Raw genomic sequence first — 21,562 nt, forward strand, 5'->3', positions numbered from 1 at the left:
ACAGCCTCATAATCTAACCATGATTGTAATCACCATCAGTGATGACAATGACATCATTTAATGGTTACATAATGGGTATTGTCCAGGGAGTGACATGTTTGGATAACAATCTTGGGCAGCTTGCAGAATATGAATACCACTACTGATATAAAACCTTTCAGGCCATACAGTGCAATATCATTTTAAAACTATTTTATTATAGGAATTTAAGCAATGTATAGGAAGAATTTATTGTGATTTAAAACACATTAATTCACATGCTAAGTAGAAACTCACAAAGTTATCAAAAATAGCTGAAAAATTATTTACAGAAATATGACTTTTGACACTAAGGATACTTACAATTTATACACTGAATAAAAAAGATATTGTACCAAATGTTTGTAAACCGCATTATCAGATCTCAAGGATAAATCTACAGCAAACATCTTTTATATCAAATTCAGATGAAAGGCAAAATTCTGTGTTCAACATTTTGAAAAATAGGGTGAAGATTCTGCAGATCCAGTGAACATCTGAATGCACAACCACTGCATTAGATTGAAAAATTTAAATCAATATTTACATGATCAAATTTTCACTGTAACATACTGCAGGTCATTATACTGGTTTTTGAGGTAGGAGACACCCTGTCTTAATGAGTGAGGAAGATTTTAAATAACCTTACGTGGTCTTGGTGTAGCTTTTTCTCCTCTTGTCTCCACAGTGCTTTTCCATTTATGTGATGATCAAGTGCCCTCTAATACAAACAATTACTGTGCTCATTTTACTAATGTGACGTGTTGTTGACACTAAAAAACAACTGCAAAGTCCTTCCCGGTCAGAAAAAGTGCAGACTCTTGCATATTCACACACGTGAAAATGCAAATTCTTCATCCAAATCCAAATCCATGAAAATATATTATATTGTTTAGGAGAAAAATAAAAATTGTCATTGAGACTTATTTAAGATACATTTAAGTCCTCCTCTACTTCATCTTCCTCCTTCACAATATGCCTGCAGTCACCACGCTCCATGGGTATACCCAACTCTTTCTGCAGGGCCTCTAGGCTGGCCTGGCTAACATAGTACCTGACATTCTGCGTAGGCAAAAGCCTCTGGAGTTCCTCCAGCTTACGGTAGGCCTGGAGGAGAGATGGAAAGGAGAACCATGAATCTGGACATATCAACAATCAAGTGACATTTCATCTCATTAAAAAAAAAGGATAGTTACCACTTGGTAGTTGCCTTGCTGACAGTGATGCTCCACCAGGAAACCAAATGCATCTCCAATCCTGACTGCAGGGTCCAACTCCGGCTCCTCCAGCAAGGCTTCACATAACCGCACCGCCTCACCAGCATCCTCAGCATACAATCTGCAGACAGAGGAGAAAAGCTAAAACCTTAGAGGATAATCACAGCTAGGCAAGTAACAGAAAAAGGTGTCTGTTTTTAAAAAACTGAATCAGTAAGACACAAAAGAGAACAAATATGAATTATATTCTAACCTGCGTGCAAGGACAAACTTCTTTATTAATGTGACTCTGTGCTGCAGGTCAGCCAGTCTGACTTCATGTTGTCCAGTTGAAGAGTCCTTTGCTTTTGAGAGGCACTTGAAGGCCTCAGTCAAAGCATCTAAAGCCTTTTCATAGTTCTGGTAATCATCAATCTCCACCTTAACAATGGTAAACAAGGGCAGCAAACAGACACTGAAATTGCAACTATTTCAAATGACATTTCACAAGAAGTAGAATTTTGATATCTATTAGATTTTCTAAGGGTGCATTTACCCTACATAACATGTGTGTTATTTAAAACAGAGACTTCTTCCAAAATGCTTATTTTCAATTCATAACCAGACAAGTACCAACAATCGACACTATGAAATGAACAGATGTTGTGTGTGGTGTGGTGTATAGCTCTACCTGAGCACAGGCTTCATAGAAGCCAGCCAGCAGGTCGGGTGCCCTGCCTTTAGTGTAGAAACCAATGATTGTCTTTAAGATCTCTGGATTTTTTCGCCAGTCCAGAGACTGGAGGTAGTTGGCGGCCATGATGAAAAGCTCCTTCTGACGAGAAATAGTGGCGAAGAATACAATTTTCTCTGTGTCACCTGACTTGAGAAGCGCCCTCATGGCCTGTTTGAAAGACAAACAAAAAAAACCCATAAGGTTGAACACCGTCATATTTTGTGCATGTGTGAATTGCACATTACTAATGCCACATGACATCAGGCTGATGTGCAGACAGAGTAACCCCTTGTACTTTTACCCAGTAGGGCTGGCTATTGTAAAAAATAAAACAAAATAAAATACTAGTACCAATACCAGTATATATCAGTATGGCAATACTAATACCAATTGAGTACTTAATTCCAAACCCATAATTGGAGTGGCGTGTAGCCATACTTTCAAATGTTTTGGTGACATCTCGGCATGCTGACCTACTAACTCTGTCCAGGAAACCACCAACATCATCACACCACAGACAGTTGTAGCAGCTGCTGTGGAAGTGTGAGCTCCATGCTGGGAACTCAGCTGCACTCATACAGCGACAGGGCTAACTTTTAGCATCACATGGCAAATGTTACCTAATGGTTATTACAGCTTCGAAAACAGAGTTGAGCCGTTTCGGTATTGTTGTGAGCTTGTTGGGACTGCTCAATGGCTCTTAGTTGAACGTTAGCTCTTGCTCTCGAGCTAACCGGGCAGCAAAAGAAAGTTTGTAATCTGGTGGGGGAGTCAGGATGATCTAGGATCAGACCCCAGACACAAAAGGATTGAATACAGGTATTGTTTGACTGTACTACTTGGTATTGAGCTATTTCAGTCAATAACTTAAAAGTATCCTGCCCTATCACCCAGATACCTGCAAGATGTTCTAAGCTTGCAGAGAACCCATACAGCTTTTATACGCCACAGTATTACCTTGAGCTTGTTGCCCGCCTGTGTGTATTTTTTGGTGGCCAGGTGGTAATTGCCCTGACGCATGCAGCAGTCCGCTATCCTCTCCAGCAGCTCTTTTCGGGCCTCTTCAGACAAGTCTTTTGAATCAGTCACAGTCATTCTCTCTGCCAGCTCCTCTGTGATCGTCAAGCTTTGAGTCACACACAACTCCAGAGCTTGATGGTACTTTGTTCAAGAACACACAAATGAAAAGACACACATAAGTAATCACATGTGAACTGATATTTTCATATATGGGTAAAAATGTGTATAGGTACCTTTTTTGCTGCAACCAGTAACTCCACAGCCTTTTCATACTGGGAATGCGTGATGAAGAAGTCAGAGCAGCGTGCCAGGAGGGCCGGGTCAGAGTACTCATTCAGATCCTCTGCGATCAACTGAAGTGCAGAGAACTGCTGGGTGGCAAAGGCCAACTCCAGAGCTTTGGAGACATAACCAGCCTACAGTGGAGGAATCAGAAAAAAATAATGCTGTGACAAAGATTTCTCCTGACTTTCAATATATGGTGCAATACTTCCCCCTTGTGGAAAGAAATAGAATGCAGCAAACTGAATGAAACTTCAATCATTCATAAAAAGCAGACATCTGTTATGAAACCTTGTGGTAGAGTGAGACAGCTCGGTCCATATGGGTGCCTTTCTCCTCATAGTAACAGGCAGCCTCCATCATGTCTTCTGCATTACTGAGCAAAGCCAGGTTCATCAGCTGATCATCCAGACCATTCTCCTGTTTAGACACAATACACACACCATCAACCCGCTGAGGGAAAGACTAAAAGCACAGCATCAACAATGAAAACATTTACATTATACAACATTTCTGCAGATGAATAACATGATAAATAATACTCTTAATACCTGTATGTTAGGTATTAATTTAAAACTAAAGATGGGCAGTTCACAGTGGAGTTCTGTACCTTACAAAGTCGTATGGCGTTGTTGTAGGCCTGGGCTCGTGTGTAGAAGTGGACAGCCTGTCTGATATCATCATGGCCCTCATAGTGTCTGGCCAGGTGGTATGATGCTGCTCTGTCACCTGTATCATTGGCTATCTCGGATGCCTGGGATAATAAATCAATACATTTTCACATCTATGGACTGCTCATTATATTAATATTGTTACTTTCTGTTTATTATGTTTCTACGTACCTATACTGCAAAGGCAAAAGACCTTAACTTTATTTTGGTTAAAAATAACTTTTTGGAACATTTATGTCCTGCTCTATTATCGTGACATATAATCCGTGTCTCCTGTGTTGGAGATGGTGGGTTGTGTTTGTCTTTAAGGAGCAGTGTGTAGGATTTAGCAACACTCCTGATTAGGATTCCTTCAGTTTTCATTGTTGTTTCATTCACTGCTAACTTAAGATCTAGGCGTTCAGGAGGACTTTTACCAGGAGTCGAATTATCAGCTGAGGCCTCTTCCTCTCCAAAACAAACGGATCAGGTGATAGAAAGTCACAAAAACACAAAATAAAGCAGTTTCATGTTACAAAATGGTGTTTTTGTGATGTTGTTCGGTTCGTCACAGAGGGGCCACTAACAACGGCGGTCGATAAGGAAATGTGAATGGCCCCGTTGAGAGCTAGTGTTTGCTTTTTCCATTCTGGGCTCACTGCAGAAACATGACAATGCAACATGGCAGACTGTGGACAAAAACCTGCTCCCTATGGAGATATAAACAGCTCATTCTAAGGTAATGAAAACACAACAATTCTTATTTTAAGGCAATTATGCACATAAAAAACATACAATATTATATTTAATTTCTGATCATACATCCTCCTAAATCCTACACACTGGGCCTTTAACTAAGAATTGTTCTGGAGAAACTCAGGCAAATTCCCATAACTTCAACCAATGTTCGCTGACTTTGTTTCATTAGGTTTACAATGCTTTGTTTACCCACACATTAAGTTCCTGCTCTTGGTGTTGCAATTTGCAATTCTGAGGGTTCAGAAAACAAATATGATTATTTTTTCTTGTAAATCAATGCAAATATTAGTTTGCCTGATTTGATGCTGTTAATGTTAGGTGATAATGTACACTCAAAACACAATCAAAGTTATGCATTTTTAAAAACCCTGCACAGGTTTTTTAATAGTTTACATTCTATCTAGTTCATAATTATAATCATACAGTATATTTCTTACTGTGATCAACATCAAAGTGAAAGATCGAATGGAACCTAATGCATTTTTCCTTGGCATGGTCAATTATTATAATGCAGAAAGTGCAAAGACCGAGTACTTTCATTCACCTGGACACCAAAACAACTTTTAAGTAATTTTTCTCAGTTCCTCACTGTTGTGAATTAAGGTCTCTTACCTCTGTAGGATAGTATTTTTTTTAATGAGGGTTAAATCGCTGCATTTTTCACTGTCATTTTAGAACAATTTACCTCATCTTGAAGGAAAGCTTATAATTCCAGAGCGATACCCAGAATGAGTCAAATGTAATTCTTTTCAGTAAAATACAATCTTACATGACACCCCGAATACAAACTGAGTCACCTTCTGAATGTTCCCCATGTAGCAGTGGACTCGAACCAGGGAGAGGTAATCCTGGGCACATTCATAGAAACGCAGTGCTGAATCCATGTCTGACTGGCTCTCCAGGTACTGGGCCCACCACTTATAGATGTTCCTACATGGATAAGATAGGTCTGTTGTTTAAACGTGACTCAGTGTATGCATACAGTATGAGAATCATGTGTTTTTTACACCATTAAGATACGCCCTGGACTCACTTGTCTTTCATTTTGTTGACGTAGATCTCTAGAGATGATGTGTCATCCTGGAGCATTCTGGGCACTTCGACCCTGTGTGTGTCTGAATGCTCATAACTGTAACAACAAGGCTTACAATCACATACACAGAAAGACAAAAATGCTAAAAATTAAAACCACTTTATCATTTACATAAAACCACAACAGATGCCATCTTACTATACAAGGGCCAGGCTCTTGTTGCCCATGGACTCCAGGTATTTGGCATAATTGTAGTAGGTGGTGCGCAGGTGGATGCGATCGTCTTTCTCTGCTATTTCCAGAGCTTGCTGCCATTGGCCAAGAGCCTGGTAGAAATTGTTCAGCAGGTCATAGCGTTGACAGCTCTTGTACAACTTTTCAGCATCTTCCTGTGGGAGGACAGGAAAAGATGATGGAAAGATAAATGCTTTGGTCTGGAAAGTCCCGTGGACTTTGCGTGGTCCAATGCTTAGACCAAAAAAAGAGGACGTGGTATTTGTGGCCAAAGGATGTGGCATCATGCTGGATCATAGTTTTGGGGGTTATTTATAAAGAACAGAAAAACATACCCTCTATGATTTTTATCATTTGGAGTGAGGAGAAGGCCTCTCTGCCTGTATAATCTTATATTTTCTCAATTGCATTGTCTATTACGTCCACTTTTTCTGTATTTGAGTGTTGAATGGCTGAATTAAAAAAAAAAATACTGCACAACAATATAAACATTTCATGTCATATTTATAATTTAAAGAAAAAGTGTGTAACATTTAGAGGGATTTAGTGACATCTGGTGGTAAAGATTGCAGGTTGGTTGTTCTCTGATGCTGTTGGCATATTGGAGACTGGTCACTAGCCCAGTGCTCACCTTTTCTCTCTGATAACTTAAGATCCAGTTGATTAGGAGGTTTTGACCTGGAGGTCTTATCCTCTCCAAAATAAACAGATCTGGTGATTTAAACCAGTAAAAAACACTGAATAAATCAGTCTTTTTCTGATGCTTTTGTCATGGAGGGGCTGCTAGCGATGGTGACCAATGTGAAAACACAAATGGCCCTAACTAGAGCCAGTGCGAGGCAACATGCCAATCTCCGTAGACAAGTACGTGCTCTCGATGTTGATACAAACAGCTGATACTAAAGTAACAAAACACAATGATTCCTAATTTTAGGTGATTATAGACCAATAAAAACATATTTATTATATTCCATTTCTGACAATGTATCTCACTGCCGGCAACTAGCTGCATATGCCAATATACCAGACCAGCACATTCGAGTACTCTGTAAAACATCAATGCTGCACCTCTAGATAGAAAACCAAAGATCAAATCAACAGTCAATCACTGATGCACTAGATTTTAAATATGTATTTCACATAATGTTGGACATGTTTTGGTAATTTTGTGAACATAATTTAAACATCAGGCAAAACAGTGTACATTTAAAACTTTTCCAAAACATTTAGGTGATTCCAAGGCATCCGGGCCTGGAGAACAGTTTTTATAATTTCATAACTTTTCCAGGAGTATAATGACAATGTGAACTGTGATGATTGTGAGTGAGGCTTTTATAAGCGGCCATTTACACTCTAATACTTGAATACCTTACCAGCATGCCGAGCTGAATGGCCAGCATAGCCACTTTGGCTTCTGGCTCGGGTTCAGCCTCCGCCTCCTTCAGTGCTTTTGCTGCCCTGGCATTTCCCATATTCCCAAGGCACACACGTGCCACATCCAGCCGGCGGGTTTTCACACACATCCGTGCCATGTTTTCCCATACCGCTTTACTACAGAGAAAAGAGAAATGGCTTGTTTGCAAGGGTAATATGTGTCTCACTGCATTGAAAACAGTTGTGCACTATTATTTACACTTAGATTTAGATTTTAAATCCTAAATCCATGTAAAATTAGTGACAAAGCTTTCCAAAAAATGTACCATATACACTACAAACCCATTTTTTCACACTAGCCAGACCTCTTGTGTTGTATTATTTAAAGATTTATCATGATTCTAACAGATAACAAACGACATTCTGCACATTAACATGATATAAGCATAGAGACACAAGATTGTGCCCCAGACTTTAACACAAAGCAAGAGGCGTAGTTCTCTATCTCTGTCTTTCCTTTTTAACGTTTGTCTTGCTGACGTAAATCAGCCCTTCTACCCTCCTTTTCATTTGCTTCAATCCCAGTTTTGAGATTCCACAGCCATCTGGTCTCTATTTGCATCCACCTCCCTCCTCCGTGCTTTAGCTGATACAGATGTGGGCTGTTTATTAAAGTTAGGCAACAGGAAATACCCCAAATCTTTAGGGGCCTGGCTATAAGAGGAGGGGGAATGGAGGCCAAGTGAAGAAAAAGAAAGCAAGAAAGAGTAATGACTGCCAAAAACTTGCTCTAAATGGTCACAGAAAAACCAACCCTGAAACTGAAATATGAGATATTTTAAATTGCTGAGAAAAGTTGAGCGAGCTGCACACAGGGCGGCAAGATCTAGAGAGCCAGAAAAGGAAAGACAAGAGAAGGAACAGGTCTACATTTGGCCCCTCTTCCCATCCTCTTTTCCTCTCAGGAAATACATCCTGTTGCTGGCGGACTGTGGCGGCCAATATGTTTGTTGCGCACGAGAGAGAGAGGACTTTAACAAACGCCCCCTGGGCTCCAGACAAAAGAATACACAACAGTGACGTCTAAGAGGGGGTCTTTTGGACATTCTCTCACACAAACACGCTGACACACACACACATTTAAAGTGATCATGACGGAGGGAGCTGTCTGTTTCAAGCTTGCTACAGTTGGGAACTGATGTCTCGGACTGTGACGAACAGCAACTCCCCCTCATTTCAACTTTGACCTCAAGGATTTTGCAAAGAAACAGTCAAAGAGGGAAAGAAGCAGAAGGAGGTGGGTAACAGGACTTCTTCTTTCAGTCAGGCAGCGAGGCTTTTACAGTTGAGACAGTCTCGGTGAGCCTCCGTAAAGTCACTGACGAGCAAAGTCGGAGCAGCACTGTCTCAAGAATCTATGCTTATTTGCATCTGCATTCCTCTGGTGGCAATGTGAAGTTGCTGAAGTGAAAAGACAAGGAAAAAAAAGAAAGAGAAAAAACTACTGCCTGCACAGAGAAGCCAGCTGCACATACAGAAGTCAGACCAGTGCAATAAGCAACGCACTGAAGACGGAAAAAGGAGAAGATCAAGCAAGATCCAAGAGTCAAGCTGCAGCCAGCCGGAGCCAGTGGAATGGACCTGGGTGCCAGTTGGATTAATCCCGGTGTACCCGCGGTGCTGTCTGAGGAGGAGGGCTGAGGATCTGCTGCGACAACAACCAACTCCTGAATGAGGATGAATGGAGATGTCCTTTAGCTAAGCCTCAAGACAACACTCTTGCCAATTCCACCTCCGTGCGAGCTGGGAAAACACTTGCTAACAGCTGGAGGAGGAGGTGGTGGTGGCGGAGGAGGTGGAAAGGAGCCAGGGGGCCCGCAGCACTGCTGGTGCTACTACCCCAGAAGAGAGGCAAGGGAGCAGGCAGGACACCGCTGAGGATCAGGAGTCGGTGGAGGGACACGAGAGAGGTGGAGAGGTGGCAGGCGTCAGGCGCCGCATGGCCGTGCAGAGGCTGGTGGCGGCAGCGGTGGCAGTAGCCCTGCTGTCCCTGGTCCTAAACAATGTTGCAGCCTTCACCCCCAGCTGGGTTCTGCAGGCCCTGGAGGATGGACGCAAGCGGAGTGTGGGACTTTGGAGGATGTGCCCTACTGGTGGGGAAAGGGCCCGCGATGATCTTCAAGCTGGGAGAAGGGGGCAGGGGACACAGAGGCAGTGCGAAGGCCTGGGATGGGGCTCTGATTATGCAGGCTACCAAGAGTCCCGCAGCACGGTCAAATGTAAGTTTTTATGCTGGTTTTGATTTAAAGTGCAACATAAATATGTTACCTACGACTGCTCCCTAAAAAAACGATAAGCAACTTCAAAGTGTCCTATCGCTATCATCAGGCTGATTGACTGATTGGTATATTCATGATGTTGAAGGAGAAATTCATTGTGAGTCAGTGAAGAAATATCCCAACTGGCACTGGATGTCATTAAGACCTCAGAAAGATGTTGGGCAGACGTTAAATTTTGATTCCAATGAAAATCAGGTTAACGTTATTAGAGATTCAAGATAGAAATTCACGCTGTGTCGATGGTGACATTATGCGTTTTGCAGATGTTCTGTTCTCTAAACTTTACGACTAAATGCAGTTTTTAAACATCAAGATGACACTGGCATAAGACGTTTCGGACAACAAACCCACTTAAAACCAACGAAATATCAACATTATCCGTTGTCAAAACTTTGGATCAAATTTATTTACATTATGCATTTTGCATACGTTGGGTATTGTTATCCAAACCTTACGACTAAATGCAGTTATTTTTTTCAAGAAAACACTGGTATGACATATATGGAAGACATTGGATTGCGGTTACCTAACAACACAACATAAAACTGACAAAATATCAACATCATCTGTCGTAAGTATTCTATATCAACTTGATGTTGGCAATGACACTGAAACCGGGAAAATTCTATTTTCAGGAGAACTCGCAGGATTAACAACAAATCAGATTGTTATGTACAACCAGTCAAAGTGCTTTGCTTTAGGTCAATGGCAGTTTCATGTATGAGTGTTAACGGTAACACATGGCAGCAAGCCAATAATTTATAGCATGTTATTCATTTTAAAGCCAAACAGATCTTTTGCTGGGCCATCATGTTGAGTATGACCATTAACTGGATGAAGTTTTCAGGCTTCAGTCAGTGTTGTGATGGAATTATGTGCTTTACTAAATTAAGCTCCATTGAGAAATTTTCATTCAAGAAAAAATGCTGATGGTCCACTTGCCAACTTCACAGAGCACAATGGGCAGCGCTGCCTACTAATGTTAGACAAAGACATGCCTCACCATTCATGATAAAATTGTAATTATGCCCTCGTGCGCTCCCTTAAAGGCAGAGTCCTCTGATTTAGACTCCATATCCAATGAATGCATTTAGATCACAGAACAGGAAAAATAACACAGCTCCTTTTCTCGTCCCTCAAGTGCAGTTTGACATGATGCGGGCATGCAACCTGATGGCGACAGTAGCCCTGACAGTCGGTCAGCTAATCTTCCTCCTAGGCCTGATGGAGCTGCCCTTCATCACGCAAGAATCCCAGTGGTGGGAGGAGGCCATTGCTGCGCTCTTCCAGCTAGCCAGTGAGTACCAAAGTTTCTAAAACTTGTTTGTTTCCATCAGCAGAGAGGCAAGCTTTAGAGAGAAGCACCTTTCTGATGACATATCCCTTTAACAAACTACACACTAGGGTTGCACAATATCCAAACATTTTTGACTGACATTGTAAATGTGATATCTGTCGCAGTTTTAAAAGAAATGGTCATTCTCACTAAAAACATAATAATAAAAGGGTGATGATGTGTTTTTTGCTGGGGTCGGTACCAAACAAGAATGTTTACTTATGACTGGGATATGGTTTGTAGGGTTTGTGGCATCTCTTTACCATCACAGTGTTTTATGTACAATGTTATGTTTGACCAAGTGGCAAACTTCGGGGCAGAAAAATTAAACCAACACAGAAGTGTCAAAAACTGCAGTTCTCCCCCATGTTAAAACATAGGGCTGTACCCAACTCCAAATTACGCCAGTCGAAACAGATGGGGCTGTTTAATACCAATATTCGACGATTTGTTTGGTGTGACAGCAGCATTCACTTCAGATAGTAAATAAGATAACTGTGGTAATGAGGTCATAAATGTCATCAAATAAAAGTCAGACTGTATCGTGATAAGCTGCTGTGAGCTGTAACTTTAACGCTTCTAAGTAGAAGGTCTCTCCTCTTTCATCCTCTGTGCCGCTGCCCGCATGTCCATAACTCCACAGAGTAGCATTAAAGTCAAGAGCATTCACTTCACAGCAAAATCTGGTGACCAAAATGTCCCCAAAAGCGCACCTCATAACACACTGCCTAGCAAAAAAAACAAACAAAACAAATAAAATGACAACTTTAGAAAAAATGGCATTCGTCTCTATAGTTAATTTCCCCATTCATGACAACTGCTCTGGAGGTGAAGTTTTATACAACTCACCTGATTACATTTTTATTAAGGCTTAAAGTTAGGTATAATTAAGGGTGGGTAACTTTGAGTGACAAGCTGTCTGCAGATAGTGTCCTCGGCAGGTCCTCGGCTTCTCAGTCAGACCTACCCTTCATTCCTCCACAGCACCAAGCTCTCATCCAAATATGGTGACTTCTAGCTCCAAAAAACCAAGATGGTGACAGCCCTAATTTCTTGAGGCTTAAAAACGGGATTCCACAAACAAATGGTAACTAAATCCATGATCTGTGCGTCAATGGTTGTGAAACATTTTACCTTTATTAAAAAAAAAAATTGGCGATATTGCAACTTCGATATTATCTTGATTAATTGTGCAGCTACTATGCACACAATATCATTCTGACACAGAGAGAGAGAAATCCAGATGCTGTAGGAGTTCTCATGCTGTCTGGTAAGGTGCCAAAGAGAGGTGATAAAATCACATGGGGAACTAGACTGGCTGACTCTCCAACACTGAAGATCAGGCCAACTGCTACATCAAGACACTGAAACGCTCGATACATATATATGTATATGTATATACATTTCTCAAAGTCTCAATGTCAGTAAAAAGTGACTCTAAGTGTAACTGTAACTGACTAACTTACTGTACTGCAATCCATCATCATTTTCATTTAAACATGCTGAAAACATAGTGTTTCTGATTTTGACGCAGGGGGACAAAAAATTAAACCAAACAAAATAACACACCAGCCAAACAGAGATTAGAAACTAGGGGAAACTAAGAAACCAAAAAAACAGGAAGATGGCCATCTGTGATTAGCACTGAAAATCACTTTTATAGTAACAAACCCCATCAGCCACAACCAGCAAGCATCCATCCATCCCACTGAGCCACACTGAGAGCTGGCTGCTATGGCCTGTACCCCTGCTAAGCAAGCGTGTTGTAACTGTGTGCAGTGGTCGCCCAGTCGGTTGGTATCTTTGTGGCAGAGCGGCATGAAGGGGGTCTGCTCTGGATCTAAATTTAGTCCTACTCCAGAGTCCATGGGCCAGAGTTGCAGCGAGCCAGGGAGCGACTGTCGGGCGCCAGGATATCCCTGCTCAGGACGAGGAAATGTCTGTGACTACCTGTTATGCAAACCCCCGAGCTGAAGAAGGAAAAAGAGGGGAGGGGGAACGGACGGGAAAGACAGTTTCGACAGGGACTGTGTGTTTGTGTGTGCACTGGCAGGAGGGACTGTGTGCATGCATGTCTGTGTATGTCAGTGTGTGTTGTGATTGTGTGTTTATAGTGTGTTTTGGTAAAGAAATGTCCTGTGGTACACAGAGGAATCGCCTCTGTCTAGATAAACTGGCCGAGCTTTTACGTCTGTGTTTACAAAATGTCCAAGAGCAGCAGCAAATAAAGAATCTGTTCTTTATCGTTAGCGTCCTCAGCAGCAGGGATGGGAGCTTTTATCTGCAGACCTTAGTGAAAGAACCGAGAGCCACCCAACATTGTAGTATTTTCCAATATTAAACAACACCACCAGCCAGATGTCAGTGTCACCAAAAGACAATGGGTAAAGTAAACACAAATTATCACCAACATGGTTGGCAGACAGTAGCTTTTTTTGATGTATGGTCAATGATGACCTATGAGACTATTTCCAAAAATGCTGGCACTGGTAGCAATAATGACAAAGTCTAAAAAGTATTTCCTTTACATCTAAAAATAGTACTGCTCTCTGGAAAAATGGCATCTTCCAATTATACTCTCTTACCATATATGGCCAACAAAGCTGCTGAGTCATAACATCAAAGGTACTTTGGCAAATGGGATGTTTCCGAACCAAAAACAGAATAATCAGGAAATGAGTATAACTGACAGTAATAATCATAAGTTCATACATGTTATTCCTATGAGCAAAGATAGTCAAAAAAATATTAGTAAACATAAACAGCTCTCTCCCACATCCAAAAACTCAACTTTGTGGTGTCATCAAGTATAAAGTCTTGAGCTGCTCCATAGACAAATAATTGGGAAAAATGTTTTAGATGACATCAAGAGCACCAAAGGGAATATTCTGACTATGGATGCATACATACAACTGATTTGGGTATTAAAGAGAAAACACGTTTTAATATTTGCTAACATCGCAAATTTGAGACTTCTCCAGTTTCTGGTTTCTTTTTATATATTTAACTTTTTCATCATTTGAGAGTTTTAATGAAATATGAACCTTAGCAGAAAGAGAACATTATCACTACTCTAGGGCCATATACTAGCTTTATCCAGGGCTTATAACCTTATCAGCAGATGGAGGTTATTCTTCATGGGAATAGTAGTTGGCATACTATAGTAGTTTATTTTCGACGGTCAAGAATGACTTTGGTGACGAGGGATTAGCTTCAAATCTGTATCTGAAACAATAAGTGAGTTATTCAGTTAACTCAATATAAAGAATGATGATCAACAACTTTTGATAACTATTTTGATATTGATTTGTCCGCTTTATGAGCAACAAGAGCCTACAACCACTCTACTGGCTCTGTGAGTAAACCCACACATGAGAAAAATAAATGTGTTGCTCTGATGACTGTGCTAGTAGAAAGTAGTACAAATCCTGAATGTCATACATTTTGAGACATTTTACTCAAAAAAGGTCAACCTGATGGTTGTGCTAGATTAAAAGTCAGTGGATCACCAAAGTCAATAGTATTTATCCTTTGGGCACCATGGATATCTGTACAATAGCTGTAGAGATATTTCAGTCATGGCCAAAGAAGTAGTGACCAAACCTATTGATTGACATTGGGTCCTTTGGGACACAACACCAGCATGGTTAATAGCAAAACCAGCATCTATATTGTGCTGTTTTCTTTGTTTCATAGTTTTTCTTTGTCTTTGTCTTATAGTGAACCGAATATCCGGGTTTTTGGGGCTTTTGGTTGGACAACACAAGCAATAAGCTTTTAGGCCATAGGAAATTGAATAGGCAAATATTTCACTATTTTAAAAATAAATTGATTAAAAGAGAAACTAATTGTCAGATTAATCAAAGACGAAAGTTAGTTACTGGTATGAGATAGTTTGGATACATTAAAGTAGGGTTGTATGAGGTACTTTTCCATAGTCACATATTTGAGCCAAGCACACCTAAGAAAAAATCAGTAACAGTTTAAGAGAACTCTATTTTTTACTGATGGGTAACTGAAGCTGTTATATCACTCTCTTCGAAGCCAGTGACAAAAACAGTAAAGTTGCTGGTCTACCGCTGCCTCAGTCAGTTTGTTTGTTTGTTTGTTTGTGCGACTTTGGTGTTTTAAACAGTTAGTTCAGATTCACCAAAGTCACACAATAACCTGAAGAAACTAAACAATCAAGGCTGCAAAGGATAGGCACCTCCTGTGTTCTGCGAGGTAAAATTAGTGCTTTTGTCAGAGAAGTCTAGTGGCTTTGAGGAAAGCAGAGATGGATAAAATGGTTTCAGTTCGCCATTGAAAAGGGTTGTCTGACAGCAAGGTAAAGTAGTGAAAATATTTATATACAGCATACACTTAAACTTATACAGATTTTTTTAGGTAATTAAAATCAGTTTTGCTACTGGCCCCACCCACAGCAGCACATTGGCTGTACTTCTGCCTTAATCTCTAAGCTGGGGGCATGCAAACTGCCATGTACCCTAGGTAATACACTAACTATAGATACATAGCTCATACAGTCCCACATCAAAAGTTCATATCTATCCTTTTAAAGAGGAACAAAAAAAATGTTTTCATCTAAAAATAAAGGCTGCAAAAATAAATTTATAATGGCTTTCCTTTACAAAATAAATATGCAAGTAAATGGGCCTCATTTTCCAAGAGCAGTTTCTTTTCACAGTTTAGTGCATTCAGTAATCCATTCCCCACTCCTACGTGAGACCTCCCCCACAGAGTCAGTGAATGGGCTTCAGCTCTGAATGAATGGAGATATTTTTACCCATCACTCCTCTTTCTCAGGAATGTTTTCATTTTCAGATGTGCCAAATTGTTCAGCTATTGCAAGCAGACTGTAGAATAACAATATTCAGTTACATTCGGTGATATCTCAGTGGTTTTGGCAGGTCCTGGCTGAAAACACAATATTGGTTGTTTCACTCCTGGAGACAACTCTGGAATGTGTTATCTTAAGGGACACAGCTCAAAAAGTCATGACTGCAGGTCATGTCCCTCTGAGGCACGCATTATCATTTCTTTTGATTTTGAGGAATTTGCAACACAGGGGCTAAATTCAGATCTGTTAAATTTGGCTGAAGAGGGAGTCAATCTTTTCCCAGAAATCTGTGACTCGAGGGATTTCTGCAAAAAGGGAGTGATAATGGTTTGAGCAAAACATGCAGGCAGGTTAGTCACTCAAATTAATGATGTGCCTTTTAAGAATAAACTAAGACATTACTAAATGGAAGGAAAGCAAATCAACCAAATGAATTTCCACGACCTGGTCTTAAGATAAGTCTTTCCCTGTGACAGATCATGTCAAATGTCCAGCAAATATATTAACCTCGAAACTCAGGGTGTGGGGAGGAGGGAAGGAAGGAAGGATGGAAAGAGGAAGAGGGGGAAGGAAGTTTGAGAGATAAGTCTGTGCCAAAAAAAGAGGTTCACACAGCCCACCCTGACTGGAACCTGGACAGGAGATTATTCATTTTCTTGGATAAGGAGCCAGACAGGTTTAACATGAACAGATTAAGCTGTTGCATTCTTATGTGCATTGGTAGACAAGCAATGATACACAGACACAATTATCCACATCCTTATTTAAAACAATGACAGCCATTCTACTGTAGAGGAAGATTTAGAAATATAAAGAAATCCCCCCTCTGTGCCGCTGACTGCTTCAGGAAACTGACTGATTCATATCCTAAAGCACCAACATCCATATTTCCACTGATTATTTTTGGTCCCTGTATTTATACCACTGTGGAAAGGGCACGCTTTTAAGAATTATTGTTAAACTATAGGATGGCTCCGGACCACACTTGAATGAGGGATCGACTGGGCGATACTTGAGTAGTACTGATCGATGTAGCTTTTCATCCACACCTCTAAAGAATGAGGAAAGGTGTGGGCTGTGGAGACAGTGAATGTTTCCACTGCAGATCACGTCGATGAAACAAAGTAAAGATCAAAGGAACAGCATGGAATTAAAGGGCTGTGGCTTTTTACCTTCGCATGCAAACAGGAGTCCCTCATCGCGTGAGGCACTGCGAATCAAAGAAATCAGGAGATAAAACATCTCAAAGGCCTTTCCTCACATGCATTCATGCTCTGATATTTTTATGCTATTGAGAACTTTGATGTAGAGATCTCAGAAGTTCTTCCTAGGAGGAAACAGATTTCCAAATTCAAAGGCCCCACACAGAGCTCCTGCTGAACAGTGAAATACAAGGCTACAGGGATGGAAGTCTAAATGTGACCACGTAGAATTTCAAAAGGACACTTTGGGTTCAGGTTTTCACTCTAATGAAGACACACCTGATATTACAGTCCTTAAAATAAAGCCTGTTTCCTCAAGTCTGAGTGTGCCAGTAAACTTTGGACCAAATCTCTTAAGTCTCTCCTAACACTTTCAGTTAACTTGCCACACACTCTGTTAAACTCTTTAAGGGTGCTTTACACTAGGACTGGCTATCTGATATGTGGAAAATCAATATCACAATATTTTTGACAAACATATTAGTATTGGCGATTTCACAAAATATTTACACAGTGAAATTTTTGATAAATATTTAGCAGTAAATATGGTTAAAATGGCAAATAATAGAACAGGTAGAACAGTAAGTTTAAAAAATGACATCACTTTAATTTAATGCAGCCTTTAGAGGACCAGAAAGAACACTGGCTCTATAGAGGGCCTTTCACATTTTTATGTTACCTGAAGCCTCCTATAGGTTCTCAATATGCTTGAAAAGGGAGTTGTATTCAGCTGGTTGCAATATGCTCACTAAATTCTACACACTGCACCTTTAAAATCAGGAAAGACAAAATTTAAAATATTACAGTATACAGAATCTAAGATAATATAAAGGTGACTGAGCTGAAATGGCGGTATCAAGCAATGCTAGCCATGTTTACGGTGCTAAAAGCTGCAACAATGTTGACAGAGCGACCGGCGTTAGTCTGTGTGTGGAACCGGAGGGTTGGCATTATGCTTCTGTGACAATCCCACCCCGCCACTGTGGGCTGGGACAGCATTATCAGTGCTTCTGCAAGTGTTGCAAAGCAGCAATGACTAACTAGCAAGTGTAACACGAAGCGAGGGACCACATATGCACTAACACAGCTGACCCGGCTAACAAAGCAAAGAACAGAGAAGCTCAGATTATGAAAGAGATAGAGAGAAACAGAGAGTGTTTTCATTCCCTGCTCGAGATACCATTACTCCACTATATCGTCATATATAGAAAATAGTTGTTTGCTGCTATTTTGCCACTCAAATCTCATATATAGAACCTGGAAGTGTGGCTTTCCAAATATCCAAGGAATACTATACAAGTAATAGCAAAACACATATATAATCAGAGAAAACAAATATTCTTAAAAATGTTTTTCTCCTTGCGCTGCCCAAGAAGTCCGAAAGAACATTTTCTTTTTCTTGACTAGTTTTTAGCCATGCCATCCGCTAAATGTTCAATAAATACCGGTGCATTTTCACTGACTGAAGCCTTTTCTCTCATTGTGCCTGTACAGGTTTTGTTCTGGTGATTGGACTTGTGACCTTCTACAGGATCGGACCTTACACACACCTGTCCTACTCCTGCTACTTGGACATAGCTGCTTGCCTGCTGGCCACGATGGCTGCGGCCATGCTCATCTGGAACATTTTACATCGCCGCGATGACTGCCTTGCACCTCGAGTTATTATCATCAGCCGCTCACTGGCATCGCCATTCCACCCTCGCCTTGACAATGATTACGTGGAGTCGCCTTGTTGAGCCACAGGACTTCATAATCCATGCAAATCAAGGGGTAAAAGACTCAACATACAAGAGTGTGCTCTCAAATGTCCATGTTTTACTCCAACTTGGAACCTCCAATGTGACTCTCAAGAGAAGAGGACATTCCTGTGGCTCTACAACAGCTGGACTAACATGTACTTGCAAATGTTAAACTCTATAGTTCACAACTTCTCCCACCATAAACAAAGATATCAGAATTATTTTGCTGCTTAGTGTACAACAGTCATATATTTAATTAAAATTCATGTGTAAAACTTCCAAACTAAAAACTGTTTGATGTGCTACTTTGTAGCTAAATATGCAATTTGGACGAGGACTGCCTTGTATGAAGCATCCTGCTCATGAAAAGATCAAGCTGGAACTTGACCTGTTTTGTTATACATTGAATGCACTTATTAAATGGCCTCCTGTATAATTATGAATTGGAAAAAATGAAAGACATCGAAAATGTAACACCATAATACCTCATATTTGTTTTCATCCATTTAAGGCTTATTACGATTGTAATGCATATTAATATTAATGGTATATGTTGCAAGTAAGTAGGTAAACTAACAATGTAAAAGCAGAAGAGTCAGTCAGCAACATCAAACTTGTGATTGGGCTTCCAAAATCAGTGACCATATAAAATTTTACAACAGCGATCAGAGGGGATATTTTGATCACTGAAATGAGGGAATATTCACACTCTCTCTTAATAAGTCGCTGCCAAAATTAGTATTTCTTCTCTTGAACAAAGGAAAATAAAAAAGACAAATGACCTTCCAATTACTGTATGCAATTTGTATTTCTTAAGCAGTATTTGTCAAAAGAAAAAAAAGGCAATGTAATGTATATTGAAACGACACATTTTTTATAATGCTTTCCATACAAAACTCTGCTCGCTTGTGGTACATACAGTATACTTAAATTAATATAATATAGGTGTATAAGGGATAGTGCTTTCATTAGTAGTAGTAGTATTATTATATTATATATTGTCCACATTACACTTCTGAAAGAACTTCAAGCTATCTGTGGGTGTTCCACATTGCAAAACCCACAAGCAAATTAAAATAATGATATATCATAAAAAATTAAATAAATTTATTGGTGAATATTAAAAGACAGTGGTGGTTGTTGTTGTAGCTGCTGTTTTGGTGTCTCACATCACAACTGACAAATGGACAACAAAGAACTTCTTCATAAATTTGAACAATACAAATACTCGTACTGTTCTGTAAGGATAAACATAACGACCTACAGTATGTGCAATTCAATTTTTAATGATTGCACCTGGGAAAGGGATAGACTCTTTGATAAAAGACAGAATAACAGCGGAGAATAACCGTAATGCTTTCATGAACTGAATTACATACTTTTGTATGACAGATGGCATAATGTACCAGCAGCAATTATGATGACTGCAACAGCATCCATCAGTCTCTCTGCTTCACCCCTGAACACTTCCTCTGGTGTTTTTCTTCCTGATAGTCAAGGGGAGAGTTTTGCTTTTAAACAGCAAAGCGGCAGAAAGACAGTTAGAGAAGGCCTGCATTCACGTGGGCAGATAACCCTGCAGCATGTTACCTTAAGTCAAGGACAACATGAATGAGAGGAAGTAGCACAGTCGGGACCGAATAAAGACATTCCAACCTGTATTTGACATAATGCTTCGGAAGTCAAAAGAACTTTTATACAGACAATATCTGTTTTGGATGAAGTGAAGTATATCAATGTGCTACTTGATTCAGAAAATCCAGGGACTTAAAGCTTGTGTACTACACGAAATTAGCTTGACTCCTGGATTGCGAGCCACTGTCTATGACTCATTTCAAAGATCTGCACCTTAGAGACACGTCCCAGATGGTACAGGTTTCTCCAGCAGGAAATACACATTCCTGTGGGTGGAGATATGCGGGAATCGAACACAATACTGATCTTAAAAGAAAAAAAAAGAAGCAGCAGTAAAAATAGCCATCAATGAGGAACTTAGTAAAGTTGTCATCGTGCCTATTAAACTCTTTGGAATATCCGCTCAGTGGGATGTGCTGTTTTCCCATTTGTTTGTTTTTTTCACGCTACTTTCCTGTTAGCGTTATATTTGAATGTGCGAAAGGAGAATTTAAGATGAACTCAGACCAAGTGCACCGAATCACGTATTCTGCTGAAGATAATATCAGATCTCTGCTAAAATCACATATATGTTTCCCGAACCCACACACACACACACACACAGGAACAGGCACGCACATCCTTTTAGTGACCTGATTCAATGTTTGCAAGAATGGAAAGGGCACTCCTTTTGGACCAAACTGGCAGGGGGACCTAATGTGTGTGTGTGTGTGTGTGTGTGTGTGTGTGTTTACAAAAGTACATCCCCTCCGAACACACCCGCACACTAACAGAAACAGTCGCATATATACACACTGAAGAGTTCCTTCCCCGAGCGCACACACACAGAAAAAGTCCTTAATCATGTCCTGTGTTTAAAATACTACTTTGTGTTCTCAAATAAACATATAAAAGTTATGCTCTGGTGCACTTGATGGATTGTGGCGTCATGACATGATACACTGGAAGACAAACTGCGTTGTTCCGTTTTATATATTATTGAATTCTGAATATACAGTATTTAAGATGTACAAACCTTTCCAAAGACAAATGCAGTGGTGTGACATTTATTAACATTCGCCTGTCAAATGTCTGCTTTGTTTGTTTTACTAACAGATGACCCAAAACTCTTACAGAAAATGACAAAAATAGGCAGTGTTTAGTGCCTTGATCACCAGTCAGACTTC

At 40.2% G+C, this 21,562-nt stretch overlaps 2 protein-coding genes across 3 annotated transcripts in view; one reads left to right on the forward strand and one right to left on the reverse strand.

Moving 5' to 3' along the window:
• Positions 1–177: 177 nt before the first annotated feature.
• Positions 178–21,562, reverse strand: part of ift140 (intraflagellar transport 140 homolog (Chlamydomonas)) — a 31,425-nt gene continuing 10,040 nt past the window's right edge. For both annotated transcript variants that reach the window (XM_042507297.2, XM_088069838.1), the window contains 12 exons: positions 7,302–7,479; positions 5,893–6,083; positions 5,695–5,790; positions 5,459–5,591; positions 3,863–4,006; positions 3,544–3,672; positions 3,204–3,386; positions 2,908–3,111; positions 1,906–2,118; positions 1,489–1,655; positions 1,215–1,356; positions 178–1,125 (listed from right to left, as the gene is read on the reverse strand). In XM_042507297.2, coding sequence (XP_042363231.2) covers positions 946–1,125; positions 1,215–1,356; positions 1,489–1,655; positions 1,906–2,118; positions 2,908–3,111; positions 3,204–3,386; positions 3,544–3,672; positions 3,863–4,006; positions 5,459–5,591; positions 5,695–5,790; positions 5,893–6,083; positions 7,302–7,479 — 1,960 coding nt within the window. In that variant the 3' untranslated portion in view covers positions 178–945. The remainder of the gene's footprint in view (positions 1,126–1,214; positions 1,357–1,488; positions 1,656–1,905; positions 2,119–2,907; positions 3,112–3,203; positions 3,387–3,543; positions 3,673–3,862; positions 4,007–5,458; positions 5,592–5,694; positions 5,791–5,892; positions 6,084–7,301; positions 7,480–21,562) is intronic.
• On the forward strand, positions 8,189–19,899 carry tmem204 (transmembrane protein 204). Its single transcript, XM_042507296.2, has 3 exons — positions 8,189–9,581; positions 10,783–10,938; positions 18,514–19,899. The coding sequence occupies exons 1-3, from the start codon at positions 9,302–9,304 to the stop codon at positions 18,756–18,758; spliced, it is 681 nt and encodes a 226-aa protein (XP_042363230.1). The 5' UTR covers positions 8,189–9,301; the 3' UTR covers positions 18,759–19,899.

Source organism: Plectropomus leopardus, chromosome 19, assembly GCF_026936395.1.
Source record: "Plectropomus leopardus strain MGB_pleo_1.0 chromosome 19, ASM2693639v1, whole genome shotgun sequence".
In the NCBI taxonomy this organism is placed as follows: Eukaryota; Metazoa; Chordata; class Actinopteri; order Perciformes; family Serranidae; genus Plectropomus; species Plectropomus leopardus.

Bases quoted from the DNA above. Each gene is read 5' to 3' on its own strand.
- tmem204 (XM_042507296.2), top strand. From the start codon at position 9,302: ATGGCCGTGCAGAGGCTGGTGGCGGCAGCGGTGGCAGTAGCCCTGCTG. The intron at 9,582-10,782 runs GTAAGTTTTTAT...TCGTCCCTCAAG, and splicing joins GTCCCGCAGCACGGTCAAAT to TGCAGTTTGACATGATGCGG. The intron at 10,939-18,513 runs GTGAGTACCAAA...GTGCCTGTACAG, and splicing joins TGCGCTCTTCCAGCTAGCCA to GTTTTGTTCTGGTGATTGGA.